This window comes from Sturnira hondurensis, unplaced genomic scaffold (assembly GCF_014824575.4).
Source record: "Sturnira hondurensis isolate 20B ecotype Veracruz unplaced genomic scaffold, ASM1482457v3 Scaffold0016617, whole genome shotgun sequence".
NCBI lineage: Eukaryota > Metazoa > Chordata > Mammalia > Chiroptera > Phyllostomidae > Sturnira > Sturnira hondurensis.
Genome location: NW_028089248.1, coordinates 3,232,112 through 3,248,002, shown reverse-complemented (window position 1 = coordinate 3,248,002; position 15,891 = coordinate 3,232,112). Strand labels below are relative to the sequence as shown.

At 53.7% G+C, this 15,891-nt stretch overlaps 1 protein-coding gene across 4 annotated transcripts in view; it reads left to right on the top strand.

The window, feature by feature from the left end:
* CYLD (CYLD lysine 63 deubiquitinase) overlaps positions 1-7,729 on the top strand; it is a 31,654-nt gene extending 23,925 nt beyond the window's left edge. For all 4 annotated transcript variants that reach the window (XM_037066337.1, XM_037066334.1, XM_037066336.1 and 1 more), the window contains 6 exons: positions 600-666; positions 3,133-3,265; positions 4,394-4,502; positions 5,295-5,413; positions 5,628-5,844; positions 7,187-7,729. In XM_037066337.1, coding sequence (XP_036922232.1) covers positions 600-666; positions 3,133-3,265; positions 4,394-4,502; positions 5,295-5,413; positions 5,628-5,844; positions 7,187-7,371 — 830 coding nt within the window. In that variant the 3' untranslated portion in view covers positions 7,372-7,729. The remainder of the gene's footprint in view (positions 1-599; positions 667-3,132; positions 3,266-4,393; positions 4,503-5,294; positions 5,414-5,627; positions 5,845-7,186) is intronic.
* The last annotated feature ends 8,162 nt before the right edge of the window (positions 7,730-15,891 follow it).

Genomic DNA, 15,891 nt, shown 5'->3' with positions numbered 1-15,891 from the left:
CTGGGCAGAAACTGCCCGGCTCTCGTGTGCCGACTGGGCAGCTAGGGGGTTCACCCTTCCCACCCTGCAGTGACCAACTGTCCCTGTCCCCCTATGTGGTGAAGGCTGCTGGGTGCCCCCGCACTGTCCCGCCGAGCTGTCCTTGTTACGGAGGGATCAGCTCTGTGGTCTGAGTCAGCATTTCAATCCATTCATAGCAGATCTACTCAGAGGCTCAGCTCCTGACTCTGAGTGTGTTCCCAGCATGGGGTGACTGGCTGTGGCGTTTGGAGACTCAGTAATTAAAAGCTAAGTTCAAGATCGGGGAAAGACAAGGTCGAGCTTCAGGCTTCATTCCGCCTGCCCTAAACCCCTGGAAACAAAGTTACTTCACTGTATGTGCGTTATTACACTGTTTCAAATGCAATAAAGTTACAACAAAATCAGAGCGTAGTACTTTATCATACCCTTTGTAGTTTTAGTTTGGAAAACTTGGGAACTACACTTTTAATTGAACCAAGATTGATTATGGCATTGAATCCAGTAGAAGAATATGACTTATAAAAATAATTATTTAAAAGTTTTGTCTCTGACTCATTTGACTTTTTATTTTCTCCTAGATCCTGAAGAATTCTTGAATATCTTGTTTCATCAAATTTTAAGGGTGGAACCATTGTTGAAAATAAGGTAATTTAAAAACTTATATAGAAGCATTGGGAAAGAGACACCCCCCCCACCATGTCCATGCCCCCGTTCTTTGGGAATGAAGCCTCCAGGGATTTCCTGATGTTGTGTTTGTTTCGGGATCTTCACAGGCCAGTCTGGCACAGCGCAAACTGATCTCAATCATTGTCTTCTCTGTAGTGTTTTACTTACCTCGAGGGGCAAACCCAATGTAGACGTGTGCTTTTGATTTTAACCCTAGTGATACACACCAGTGCAAATCCTCTTCTTACAAAAGTATATATAGCCCTGGCTGGTGTGGCTCAGTGGACTGAGTGCGGGCCTGCGAACCAGAGGATCGCGGTTCGATTCCCAGTCGGGGCACATGCCTGGGTTGCAGGCCAGTTCCCAGCAGGGGACGCAGGAGAGGCAACCACACATTGATATTTCTCTCCCTTTCTCCTTCCCTTCCCCTCTAAAGATAAATAAGTAAAATCTTTAAAAAAGTATATGTAAATACTCTTTAACTTAGATTAATGAGCCCTTTTAAGATGATCTTATTCTAACCTCATCAAACACAGTGAGAACATGGGTTTTGAGTCCCCATCCCTCAGTGAATTAGCTCTCATTCCCAGCTGTGTAGCGTGGTCTTTCTCTCTCCATCCGGAATGAAAACCTTGGATTTGATACAGTGGAGTTCTCAGTGACATACTCCAAGTGGATGAACTGTCCAAATAGTTTGAATGCTTTATACTCCGCTGTGGGTCTCTCTGCTGAAAGTCTTGCTAATGTGTTATTTGCTTCCCTGAAAGCTAATCACAGACAAGAACTCAAACTCTTGTCTGAAGTGAGGCGTTTGAAGCCAGTGCCGAATCGACAGTTAGGAAGGGGTGGGGCTGGCGATAGCAAGATTAGGTTCTGACACCGTGTTGGGCATTCTAACGGACGAATGTCAGAACACGACTTGCTGTCTATTCAGAGACAGTGAGGCTGCGTGTGCACCCGGGAAATTCTAGAGAACAGTTTGGAGTTAATACCAGAATTTGTAATTTGACCATTTAGGAAAAAATCGTGGGGAAATCAACAGGATTTCTTTGTGCCCTCTCACAAATATGAAAAAGGGATAATTTCATGCATTATAAAAGTATAAATTGCCAAGAAATCAATTTTATCGAGACAGGTTTTTTAAAAGACTTGCACAGAATTGAAAGGTGTTTTCATTAATTAGTGAGGAAGTTTGTGTTCTAGATAGGAAGATTAAATAAAGATGCTAATATTTTTACAAAATGATTTGCATAAAAGCAAGATCTTAGCTTTTTTTTAACTCTGCGAAGTGATTTTAAAGTTCTGTACAAGATGAAATGGGTGGAAAATGGAAGTTTTTACTTTTAAGAATTATAAGCTATGAAGGCAAAGCACTAGACGTAGAAGCAGTGTGATGCTGGTGTAACATTAGAGATTCGGGTCAGTAGATGTGAACAGAAAGCTCACAAATAGAACTAAGCATATGTAGCCCTTCAGCCTTCCGACAGAACCGAGGAAGGAGAGGCCCTGGCCGGGCACACCTGAGGACGTCATGCACTCCAGGGGACAACACAGGCCGTGTGCTACCAGGGTCCTCGGGGCACCTGGGGGACCAGATGCAGGAGCAGAATAAAAAATTGTGTGTGTGTGTGTACACATATGTGTCACCATATAAAGTATATGACTGGGAAGGGGCAGCTCCCAGGATGCCGCAGGCACAGACGAAGAGAGGCTGCTCCTGTAGGAGGAAGATCTGGAGAGATTACCCAGAATGCAGCGGGAAGGGACACGCAGTCGGAAAACAAGACCGGGAGGAGCGGGGGCATGGACGCCAGGTTCTGATGGGAATTCTAGGTGGTGACACCAGAGAGAATAGGGACTTGCCCCGAAGTGCTGTCCTGCCCCCGGTGGCAGGCCCTTCACCCCGGAAACGACAGATGGGGCCCAGGGAGCCTGGGGCGTCTGCCCCGTTCAGGAATATGAGGTCCCTTTTCTGGTCTGGTCAAACTGGAGGTCCAGTTTGACGCCTTGCAGATTTGGCCAGTACCATGGCGGGTGTTATTTACTCAATTTAAAATTATACCTAAACATGTTACCCAAATACTTCCTTAAATGTTTACAGAATAAATAATGCACTCACACTGGTATTGTTAAGTTGAAACGAGTGATTTTAGCTTCTGGTTGTGGCAACACAGTGCTCGATGATTGTGATGCTATTCCGTCATTTCCCCCTGACCACGGGGGGCTTCTCAGTATGCAAATGAGAACAGGAGATCGTGTTCGAGGTCTGTGCCCACGGGTCTTGAGTTATTTCCCCTCAGTGACTGTCTTTGCCCCTCGTTCTGACTGTCCGACGCTGCACCGTCAAATGCATACTTATCAGTTCTCAGATGCTGCTGGGACCGCTTCACCTTTTGATCTGAGTACTTCAAAAATAAATTATATGCTTTTTCTGCATTCTTTTAGGTCAGCGGGTCAAAAAGTACAAGACTGTTACTTCTATCAAATTTTTATTGGAAAAAATGAGAAAGTTGGAGTCCCTACAATTCAACAGTTGTTAGAATGGTCTTTTATCAATAGTAACCTGAAGTTTGCAGAGGTTAGTGACCATTACTTGTATTTTATATGAAAGTTCTTAGGTCCTGGCTGGTGCAGCTCAGTGGATTGAGTGCTGGCCTGTGAACCAAAGGGTCGCTGGTTTGATTCCCAGTCAGGGCACCTGCCTGGGTTGCAGGCCAGGTCCCCAGTAGGGGGTGTGCAAGAAGCAACCGCACATTGATGTTTCTCTCCCACTTTTTCTCCCTCCCTTCCCCTCTCTAAAAATATATAAATAAAATCTTTAAAAAAAGAAATTTCTTAGGATTCTTAAGACTACCGGTAGATTCAATACTGTTACTTGTAACCCACTGAGGATAGTTGGGAATAGACTGGTAACAAAACACCAGTTTAAAGGAAATGCAGTGTTTCAATTTTGTCCTTGTAAAAAAATGCCTTAGAATTAAGATTGAACTTTTTGGATTTTTTCATGCCAAGAAAATATTAAGCTAATTTGTAATTTGAAAATTTTAAGTAGTTTAAAGCAAAGATGATTTATGCTTTTTTTAAAAGTTATTTTACCCAATGTAACATTTACCCAAGCATACAGTCCGAGTTTTCAGAAAGGAACGTCCGCGCACTAAGAGGCCACGTGAACCCACTCGCGTTGCTGTTGCGACGGACAAGCCATGTCTGTTGTTTCTTTCACTCTTTATCGGGTGTGTTCGTGACGCGAGCGGTCGTGCACGCAGCCCGTTTCTATCGTGTGCGTTTCCGAGGGAGTGTTCTCATGAACCCCTAACAGCCGCGGTGGTCTGTTCGTTCAAATGTGAGGAGCTGTGTCCTTCGGTGGCGACAGTGTCTTTATTATCCAGGCAAAAGCAGTTCTTCCAGAACCTCTGTACGATGCAGCCCCAGGGCGGGACGGCGTCCCGTCGCCTCCCTGCTGTTTGAGACCCAGGGCTGTCGGCCTGCGAGAGCCCTGTGTCCATGTGTCCATGTGTCCGTGTGTCTGCAGGGCCAGGCAGCTGGAAGTCTTGGGGCTCATCACTGCTCCTGCCCGACAGGCCATCGGTGTGACGGTGAAGCCACTGCTGGACTTGGCCACCCTGACCATCACAGTGTCAGAGGGAAACGATTCTCTCAGCACGTTGACTCTAAAAATACATCTTTTCTTTTTTTTTTTTTTTAGGCACCGTCATGCCTGATTATTCAGATGCCTCGGTTTGGAAAAGACTTTAAACTATTTAAAAAAATTTTTCCTTCTCTGGAATTAAATATAACAGATTTACTTGAAGACAGTAAGTATAAGAGTTTTCTGTTCTGTGCATTTTTCAGAAATGGCCTGCCGGTCGTTCTCATTAATTGTAAGAGTGATAGGACCCCAGGTCTCTGAAGGCAGCTCAGTGCTGAGGAGCCTGGGAATAGACAGCTGGGTCATTTCAGCGTTAGGGATTTGTTCCAAGAAAATAACCAGGTGCGCCAGGAAATATTCCCCGGGCACCCACGTGCATTGTTGGTGTGATGAAGAAGCTGGGAACGGTCTTTGTCCTAACAGGAGGGGGTGGTTCTTACATGGACTGGGGTGAACCCGCGTGGTAAGATCACGGCCACAGGAGGTCACGGGTTTGCACGCCCGTGCGTGCGGGCATGGTCATGTATGCTGTTGCTTGTGAATGAGGTGTGTCGCTGCTTCTACAAGAGGTGACACACACACACACACACACAGGATTGTGTAAAAGTGCAGACAGAAGGGACTGGAGGAAATTCTGTCTCTTTCTGACCGAAACTGTCAATGCCTTCAGATTCCTTCTGTATCCCATCTCATCTCTTGGAATGTTCGTCTATGGACATTTTGTAATCAGGGGAGAGCACCGTAGAATATATATTAGTTAAAAACATTGTCATTCGTTCAGGGGAAATGTCTTTAAAGTTACCCTGAATCCACGGAAATCCAGTTTAAGGCTGATGGGGAGGGGAAGGGGGAGACTCTTTTGAGCCCTTGAACGCTGTCCTTTTTAAAGCTGAACTTCCCACTCCCTTGGACGAAAGCGTGCCCTCTGTAAAGGCCCCTAACCCCTCCCGCCCCGCAGCCCCTCGGCAGTGCCGGATCTGCGGCGGGCTGGCCATGTTCGAGTGCCGGGAGTGCTACGAGGACTGCGACATCGCCGCGGGCAGCATCAAGCAGTTCTGCGAGACCTGCAACACGCAGGTGAGGGCCGCGGCGGCGCGCACCTGTGCTGGGGGCAGGCTGCGGGCTCCGGGAGGTGCTCCAACGCCTGGTTCACTTCTGGAAACTCACAATTAAGTGGCATTGCTGACGCCTCTTCCCTTCGTCAGACAGACTCCAGTGGAGTGCTTGGTTGCTGGGAAGGGGCTCTGTTCACGAGACACCTGGGGCTCAGCTCCTTCCCGTCCCGTTTCAGGTCCACCTTCATCCCAAGAGGCTGAACCATCAGTACAACCCGGTGTCGCTCCCCAAGGACCTGCCCGACTGGGACTGGCGACACGGCTGCATCCCCTGCCAGAAGATGGAGCTCTTCGCCGTGCTGTGCATCGAAACCAGCCACTACGTGGCCTTCGTGAAGTACGGCAAAGACGACTCCGCCTGGCTCTTCTTCGACAGCATGGCGGATCGGGATGGTAACGCGCACGGCGGCGGGCGGTCCTGGGGGGCGGCCTCTGGGATGTGCGGTGGGAGCGGGGAGGCCTTGCTGGTGACAGGCCGGGGCCTCGCAGTGTGGTCGCAGGCCTGCTGCCAGTAGCGATGACAGCCTTGTGTGGTTCTGGCCTGCGCGTGGTCCTCATTAGAGACAGGACCCCAACCTTCTTGTTTTGGGGCCAAGAGGTGTTCTTTCCAGCTTGTCTTCTCGAACCTCCAGGTTCCTTTCATTTCCTGTATGAGCTGGCAGCCACGTGCCGATTGCACAGGAGCCAGGCTCTCTGGGAAGTCCACTAAGTCACCCACCCAGAGGCAGGCCAGGTGGGAAGGACCCCTGTTCCTCCGTCACTAACCTGAGGCCGAGGGGCCTCAGGGCACATGGCTCACATTTAACTCAGTCTCGGTGCCCTCGGCGCTGAAGGGCTTTGTGCTGAGCCCGCAGCGTTGTTCCAGTTGTTCGAGTGATGAGTGAAGGAGCGGCCCTCTTCTTTGGAGAAGAGGTGTTGCAACAGCGTCGGCCCCGTGGCAGGCAAGGCTGAGACGCCCGGGCCCCCGCTCCCCGTTGTCCTCTCCTCTATAAGCTTCTGTCCCCCTCTCCCGGCGAGGCCCTCTGCCTGCCTCGGACACCCCCCACGGCAGCCTCTGCACCAGGAGCCCAGGGCGAGGGAAGGGCTGGCCAGCCTCCCCCAGTTGCAGGCACGGCCCCTCCTGGAGGTGCGTTGCTGCCCCAGGTAACTGGTCACTTAACTGTGAGACTCAGAAGCACAGGGCTCAGGCTTTTGGAAAAGCCCCTCGGCCTGCTGAGCCAGCTCCCCAACAGGGCCCGCTGGGGCCCTACGCCTACCCTGGTCATAGCCCTGTCGGTTTGATGGCGGGAACCGAAGGCTGCGAGGGCTGTCCGGGGCCGTGTTCACGTGGAGGAGATAGCACAGTTCCCTGTCCCAGACCCCCGCCCCCCACAGTCTCTAGTGGGGATGGGAGGCAGGAGCGGGGAGCGCTGAGTGCCGCGTGCATCAGTCTTGGTCACGTGGTTACTTGTGGGTGCAGAGAGACGCCTGGGGCGTGGGTTTGGACTTCTGCGGGCTGCCGGTCCCTTCGCCAGTTTTCTTCATGCTCAGCCCCAGAGCCCTCTCTGAGACCGAGAAGCGGGAAAACTGCTGAGAGCAGAGCGAGGCTTTGACCTCTAGAACCCTGACGCCAGATCAGGATGTCCAGATGAGCCAGTTCGCCTGCCTGAGCCGCCGAGCCGTCAGGTGGCGTGGGCGGGCTGGGTGGCCGCAGGTGGACACCTTGACCCTGAGCAGACCTCTTCCCCGCCCGCAGGTGGTCAGAACGGCTTCAACATCCCCCAGGTGACCCCGTGCCCGGAAGTCCGGGAGTACCTGAAGATGTCCCCGGAAGACCTGCACTCCCTGGACGCGAGGAGGATCCAGGGCTGCGCGCGGAGGCTGCTGTGCGACGCGTACATGTGCATGTACCAGAGCCCCACCATGAGCCTGTACAAGTAGGGGCCTCGGAAAAGAGCCCCGCGCCGGAAGCGGACTGCTTTGTGTGACTGAAGGATTTAATAAGAAGCACTTTGCACTCTAGAAAGTATGTCTGTGTTGGTTTTTTAAGGAGTCCAAATGAAGTTATTGATAAGTGCAGTGATCTATCACAGGGTGTCTTTGGGGGGCGTACAATTTTAATTGTGAGTTTCCTCCTCTTCTCGTCCATTGAGAATGTAAATAGATGTGTCTTCTTCATGGACCAAGGACATGTGATCATTTTTCCTTTGTAGCTAATGGTTGCCTTGAGGAAGGAATTTTTTTTTGTTTTATTGAGAGACTGCGTTCGATCCAGTTATTAAAGCCGTACGGAGTTTGACGTGTGAGTTCTCCCCTCTGTGGTGCCGACTCTGCATGTCTGCAGTTTACGGAGTTTCTGTGTTTCCGCCGTGGCCGTCAGGAGAGGACTTAACAGTCCCCACTGGTGTCTCTTTCTCTTTGTTCTGGGGTTGGGGTACATGAGTGAGCCTGTCAGAAAATGTCCATTTCCAACATGACTTTCAGGGGCAGTCAGTGTGTCCAGCCCTTAACGCTCTCTGTTCCTAGTAGCAGCTGTCGGCCTCACTGCGGGTTTTTCAGACTCTCTCTCATGGAACGGGCACCGTAAAGTTCACGGACATCTCAGAGTGGTAACCGTCACGCCGCACAAACGTGTGTCTGTAGGAAATAAATCCGGCGTGTGGAACAGCTCACTGAAGCTTCCCCAAGGAGACGTGCTGGGCACCTGAGGCTGGCCAGGACTCAGGTCTGAGCAGTCAGCCCCTCACCTTGATGGCATTTGAGACACCGACTGTCACAACGAGATGTCCCATTCGATGGGTGGCCGCAGCTTTCTCTTCCCCCTGGTTAAATGAACGGCAGACAGGTGTTTGCTTGGAGGATGCCGTAGAGTGTCCAGGCCGTGTGGACACAGGAGACGGGACGTGTGGGCCATGGGTGTCTTTCTGGAGTGGCTTCCTAGCCGTGCCGACAAAAAATTTGTCACATATGTACAGTGGATGACTTCAAAACACAGTGTCCAAAATTTGTGGGAAGAATCCTGCAATTAGTCCCTTAAAGGTTTGATTACCCCTTGGTTTTTCATTCCATTTGCTAACACTTACCGACTTTGTCAATCATGGTAAGGTACAGAGATTCCTTCATCGTGTGATTTTTTTCATTTTTGGAAGGAAGGCCCAGAACTTCTGCATACGGGTTTGCCAAGTGCCTGGCTGGGGCGTTGAGCTGGACACCAGATTGGGGTTGGGTTCGGACCCTGGGCCTCAGGGCTAGCCCCGATGCCCTCGCCCCCGGGGGCACGGGGCCGTGGGACATGGTATCTGAGGCCTCTGCCAGCCCTGACCGCTTCTGAGTCCAGTCACCCTCGATAAACACGTGTGGAGTGAATGAATGGGTGAAGGAGCGACCGATGCCGTCTTCAGGACTTGCCTGGGAGAACGGTTAGGCATCTGGAGGTGAGACTGCATCTCACAGTTAAAAAGGAAAAAGCAGGGAAGCTGGTGTTTTCTGTATGAGTCCAAACAAAAGGCAAGTTGGGGGAGGGCTGCCCCCGCCTGGCCTGCTGAGGCCCTGAGCACACGAGAGGAGCCTGCTCACATCCCCTGTGCGGAGGCTCTCACGGGGTGGTGCAGCCTGGCTGTTGATTCTGAGGACTCTTCTCTGGGTGGAGCCTCCCATCCGACCTCCCACGTTCCCGGGGTGGGGGCGCCCTCACCTCACAGAGACGCAGGTCCCCAGCGTGGATCCTTCCCCGCCAGCGTGCCAGCGGCCCCTCCTGTCCCCCTCTGGTGGAGCCCAGCGTCTGGCGGCACCACAGGGCTGGGCTGGGCGGCACCAGTGGCCCACGTACCTGCTGACTTCCTTACATCTTGGCCTTCAATTTTCTTTAACATTTTCCTGTTGGTTTTTAAATGTTTCGGTGATCCCTGTTTCCATATTATATCTGTCAACAGCATGGCAGCGTATGGAGTTAGCTTATCACGGTGTGTGACTCACGGCTACACGGAGGAAGTGTAATGAGTCACGCCCCCCCAGCTCCAAACTGTGTGTGTGTGTGTGAGGATTGATACATAGGAGGGAGCAATGTCACCTCACAGGGGCTAAATGTGCTGGTCCCCACCTTCGGCTTTACAGGGGGGTCTGACCCCACCCACAAAGCAGCGTTTCCTAAGACACATCGCACCGAGGGGACCAGTGACAAAACTCACTGAAATAGAGTTGTCGCCGTCCCAGAAAGCATCTCCTGAGGATGGGTGCGGGTTTTGGAGTTCACGCCAGATAGATGCCAGATGTAAAAGGCGTCTCTACCCCTCGGGTTCGTGATCTTTCCCACCTCGTTCCCGGAATGAACCTGGGTTGTCGTTAACTTCGGTTAATCGGGTGGACCCGGGATGTCTGGCCAGCGCACCTGGCGCCGGCCTGGATGGCGGCAGACAGCAACATGGGCAGACAGTGCCAGCGTCCGGCCAGGGCTGAGCGGCTGCCGGGCTACAGGCCCGTGTTTGGCATTTGTTCCCCGGGGCTTATTTCCCCTGCCCTCCGGCTACAAACTGCCCGTCAGCAGAAGGGCCCAGGTCTGGGGACACTGCAAGGACAGGGTGGTATGACGGAGGGGGGCTGGTCTGTGGACAGGAGACACAGCTCAGGCCCTGTCCCTCTCCCTCTGTGTCTTCCTCTGTATGACAAGGTGGCTGGAACAGAGGATTTTATAGAAAAAAAACATTTCTGGGACCCAGGCCAGACCTGCAGGATCTGACTCTGTGAATACGGCCCAGGAAATTTGATGACCAAACCCTCCACCTGGTGATGCAGAGGATCAATCAGATTTAAACAAACAAACAAACAAACAACACCGAACTAAAAGATCTCAAAAAATATCTTTTCAAAAATGTGACTGTGTGCACTTGCAAAGTTGTACCGGTCACATCGACGTGGGTGACTGGAGGTTCGCCGTGCTGTCTGTCCGAGTTAATGGATAAACTAAGACGTGCGTTATGGACCCAGCCTCAGCCACGGCTCCTGGTGGTGTTAGCGGTCCCAGGGGACATGGACGTTATTTAGCCGAGGTTTGCCTTCCCGTCTATTTCTTCAGGGGAGACCAAGGCTCCGGGGACTAAAGGACTGGGGAGGCAGGACCGTCAAGCGACCTTAAACAAGAGCCTCAGATGTCTTCTTACTTCCTGCAGCTTTGTGGTGAGAATGTCAACGCCGTATGAGACATTTCGTCTCTGGGGAAACGGGTCCCCCAGTTGGAAAGTCAGATGTCCTTGTCAGAGCCGGGGTGCCCTGAGCCATGTCATTAAAAATGAGACCACCTTCTCTGGGGCTGGCACCGTTAACGACACCCCTCAATTCTCCTTCTGTGAAGGTAACCCTCGGATTCCCCAAGGCGGGTGGGGTGGCTGAGTGGGGAGCGTTAGAATGGAAACTTGGGGGCGGGGAGAGAGGAGATGGGGGGCAAACCCTTAACCGCAGGTGTGACCTGGGGCCTCCCTGAGCCCTGATAGTCCCCGGTCAGATGCAGAGGTTTGGAGAGCAGGGCTCCTTCCGGGGATGGTGGGGGACGCAGGGTTTGTCTGTTCTCCTTCCAGAAGTTTTATTGGAGGAAAAAGAAAGAAAAGCGCTCTCTTGAGTCAGAGATCAGTGACGAAAAGCTAACTGACAGGCATGGCCAAGGAGGATGGAAACGGGGGAGGGGTGGGGGATGGGGCTCCTGCTCCCTGTGGACCCCAGTATTCAGAGCAGCCCCCCCTGTGGACCCCAGTATTCGGAGCAGCCCCCCGAGGGCCCCTTTTACGTCCTGACCCTGTGTTGGTGGTGGGGCCATTTGGGTTTGAGCACATTTTTAAGTCTGTCATCGTATAACAGGTGGGAGTGGGGGGCACCAGTTGGGGGGGTTATCCTGTCCCCACCGCTTTACAGGAAATTCTGTGGCACCCGTAAGCCCACTCCACATCTGCTCTCTGTTTCTCCCAGAGAAGAACTGGGCTGGAGACGGAATGTCCTCGGCTTTATCTTCTCAAGTGGCGGAGGGGCTGTGGGATCCCAACGGTAGGAAGACTTAGTGTCCTGCCCCTGTCCCTAACGCCGACTTTCTTAAACAAAAATCCCACTAGCCGCTTCCCCGGGAGGTCGTGGCTGTTAGTAACTCGGTCTAAAGAAGCACATTTGTATGCGTTCCCCAGCTCTGGTCTCTTGTTCAGCACTTTCCCCCACCGAAGAACATTTATGTATTTATGAAGACCTATAAAAATAACGCTACACAAAACAGCCCTTTACTACCAGATTGCTCGGATTTAGTCTTAATTTTGTGAAGTTCCTAAGCGGTGAATGAAGAGCTGTTGTGGAGAGAAATGTGCTACCTACTATTTCTGTCTCATTAAAATTGGACTTTTTTGGTTCCTTTTCTTTGATTTCTTGGGGGAGGGGTTTCAGGTGGTGGGACCGCTGGGGTTGTCTGGGGCCAGGAGAGAGCGCTGCACCTGAACACCCCCCCCCCCCCCCCCGCCCCCCNACCCCCCCCCCCCCCCCCCGTCGAGCCCCCGCCACCCTTGGGTTGGCTTCAGACAACCCCTCGGACTCCTCCGGTTCTGGGGGCAGTGACTCGGCATTTCCAAGCTGCGACCCAGGTGTTTCGGCCCCACCGCGGTCTGAAGCGTGCCCACCGGGCTCCAGCCTGGCTTCACCGCAGCACCCAACACGTGGGCACAGAGCTGCTCGCTACAAAGCAGCGCGTCCCATCCCCGAGGGCTCTACTTGCGTGTGCGATCCAGGGGGGTGATTCCACACCACTAGGCGGGCTGGACCTGATAGAATCACATTCCTCGGAAGTGACCCGGAGTTGTTCACTTAACAGGCGGGGGGGGGGGGGACAACAGCTAGAACGGTCCGAGTTGGAAATACCGGCTTGAACAGCCCATGTGGGGACATTCCCGTTTCCCGTTGCTGCAGGAAGATGGTGATTGAGGGACTTTGTGGTCTGACCCCACCGACTCAAGGGGCTATGGGCTTTCTCAGAGACCCCATCCTGCCCGACCCCCGGGGCTGTGTTAGTGTGACAAGGTTCCTTCAGTGTTATGGATGTGGACAAGAAGGTGAAAAAGGTCACAGCTCTCTCCTCTCCTCCCACCCGGCTGAGACTCACCGTCCCCAAGAGGAGCAATGACATCCAGCCTGGGACGTCCGTTCTCGGTCCTGGCTGGATGCTGGACTCACATTTGGACACATTAAAGATACTGATGCCTGTGCCCACCCAGGCCTGCTGGAACCTGCAGCCCAGCCCAGGCTCCTGGTGTTCGTCAGGGCTCTTGGTGCCGGTCCACCGTGCATCCGGGGCTGGGAGTCACCTGGCAGGAGCAATGGCGTTTTGTGGGGGAGACACAATTTACTTGTCCTTCCCTATGGGACTTCCAAGCTCTGCCAGAGGGTCGTGGGCTTGGAAAACCCACTATAAAGCTCCTGGGCCAGACTCTTGAGACAGAGCCCTGGAAACGTGCGTACACCGGATGGACATGCTCTGGAGACGGGAGAAAGGATTTGGGAGCAGCAGGAATGCCCCCAGTTCAGACGCAAGTAAAGAGGTCCTCAGAGGGGCTTGGGGAGGATGCTGTGCTCCCTGCTGGAGGACAGTCCGAAGCATGTGTGAGCCCAGAGGGCGTGGGACAGANGAATGGTCCGAGTTGGAAATACTGGCTTGAACAGCCCATGTGGGGACATTCCCGTTTCCCGTTGCTGCAGGAAGATGGTGATTGAGGGACTTTGTGGTCTGACCCCACCGACTCAAGGGGCTATGGGCTTTCTCAGAGACCCCACCCTGCCCAACCCCCGGGGCTGTGTTAGTGTGACAAGGTTCCTTCAGTGTTATGGATGTGGACAAGAAGGTGAAAAAGGTCACAGCTCTCTCCTCTCCTCCCACCCGGCTGAGACTCACCGTCCCCAAGAGGAGCAATGACATCCAGCCTGGGACGTCCGTTCTCGGTCCTGGCTGGATGCTGGACTCACATTTGGACACGTTAAAGATACTGATGCCTGTGCCCACCCAGGCCTGCTGGAACCTGCAGCCCAGCCCAGGCTCCTGGTGTTCGTCAGGGCTCTTGGTGCCGGTCCACCGTGCAGCCGGTCCACCGTGCAGCCGGGGCTGGGAGTCACCTGGCAGGAGCAATGGCGTTTTGGGGGGCGGGGAGACACAATTTACTTGTCCTTCCCTATGGGACTTCCTGCTCTGCCAGAGGGTCGTGGGCTTGGACAAGCTCTGAAAAGAAAGTGGAAAACCCATTATAAAGCTCCTGGGCCAGACTCTTGAGACAGAGCCCTGGAAACATGCGTACACCGGAAGGATGCGCTCTGGAGACGGGAGAAAGGATTTGGGAGCAGCAGGAATGCCCCCAGTTCAGACCCAAGTAAAGAGGTCCTCAGAGGGGCTTGGCGAGGATGCTGTGCTCCCTGCTGGAGGACAGTCCGAAGCGTGTGTGAGCCCAGAGGGCGTGGGACAGAACGCTGCTGGGCCAGCCAGGTAAGCAGTCAGAGAGATTCGGGTTTGGGTGCAGCCTCCACAGGGCAGCTAGGCACTCTGTGTGCGGGGCTGACTTGTACTGGAGGGGCGCGTATTTTCTGCAAGGAAAATAACGGAAGTGGTTGGAGAGCGAAAACTGAGCTGTTCGTCACCGGTACATTGTCGTGCCAGACCAGCGACTTCCCATAGCCCCTTCTGTTTCTCAGCACTGTGATTGGGGCCTGGCGCAAGGCAGGGGCTCACATATTTGCTGGGTAAAAGAAGGCGCTGTCAGCCTCGCACACACAGATTCCTTCCCACTCACTCCTGCGCACGTGGCCAGAACGACATCGCCGTCCCCATCTCTCCTAATTGGCGTGCGCCTCTGGTGGATGTGCATACACGGTTCGCTCTCAGAAGTGGATACGTGGTAGATCTGGCCTCAGAAAGCTTTATGACCTTGAAACCGTGTTTGTGAAGTGCCACTGTAACCAACCATGTCCCTCTGCACGATCTTCTGTTCAGGTCACACTCTCAGTCTTCAGATTGCTTTTTATAATTTAGTTTAGTTTTTTTTTTTTTTTTAAATGCCTCCCGTGCTTCTGGCGCAGCATCGCCATCTCGTGGCCATAACCGGGTATGGCAGCATCATTTATCTTCCCTCCCAGCGGCTACCAGCAGCTGGATCCCAGGGTTGGGAAGTAGCAGGTGATTTTTGAAAGCCAAGTGGCAATTAGCCAGGGCTACACAGCAGATTATTAAGTATATCCAGGGGGTTGTGAGCTTCCTCTGTGTTATTTGGGGACAGTCGGTCAGTGTTGGACATACCTGCCTCTGAGCGTTTCCCCTAGTGTCTCTGGGTGGCCTTTTTCTCTGACTCTCCACCTACCTTGAGCTTCAGGCGCCGGTTACAAACCGTATTTCAGGCGAGTTAGCGCCATCTACTGGGAGAAGGCCGTCAGGTCGGGTGTGCGGCGGGTCTCGGGCATCTGCAGAGGAATGGATCACAAACGCAGGGCTTCTTAGTGGGGAGAGAGGGGCGAATAATCGGACCCTGCGTCAAGCCCCCTTCACCAGAAATCTTCTGTGGGGTCTGGGGAACGACCGCCAGGGCGAGCCTCATATCTGCGGTGCTAACTTCCGCAGCCGAAGTCGACTGGGCCTCGACACAAGAACCAGCAATTACTCGTAAAGAGCCGTCTTCCGGCCACCCGTGCCCCAGTCGCGGAGAGGGGGGGGGGGAGCTTGCGAATGTGGGCTCAGGGCACCCCCTCCCCCAGAATGTGCAGGGTCAAACTCTCAGCGCGGCCCTGGAATTTGCATTTTGATCCCCGCAACTGACTCCTACGCCCCGAGGTTGCTCTGGATCCTGCCAGTGGAAAAGACTTTTTTTCTTTCAGCAAAATCCGGGTGCGCGAGGGGTAAAGCGGACGGACAGAAAGCGCTCGCCGTGTGGTTAGAGTAGCGGTCGAAGCGCCCACCTTCGCTCACTTGGTGGCGCGGACAGAGTGGCCGCAGACCCGAGGCTGAGAGCCCAGGCGCTCTCCCTGGCTCGCCCTGACTGCGGAGGCGGCGATCAGGTCTCCCCCGCGCTTCCCGCACCCTGCTCCCGCACCCTGCTCTGCCGGGCAGGCGGGCGAGACCAGTTCCCCTCCGCCCCGATGAGGCGCAGCCCGCACCCCGAGCAGGGCTCACTTTAAAGAGAGCCGGGGTGTGTACGGAGCAGATGCCAGAACTGAACCTTCCTGCGAGTTACGTCCAAGCGCCCTGTCTTTCTAGCGCCTGTGCGGGCGCCCTGGGCTCCTCCCAGTTCCTCTTCCCGCCCCAGGGACCCATCTGGGCGCTGGGGGTTCATTTGCCAGGTGGCAGACCTCTCCTGCAGGGAGAGGGACAGCCTGTCCACCCACTCAGGTGGCATCTGTGTTTCCCATCCTTTTGCGTCGCCTAGGTCAGGCGTGCTGCTCTCTCACGCAAACATGCCACGATTTGGT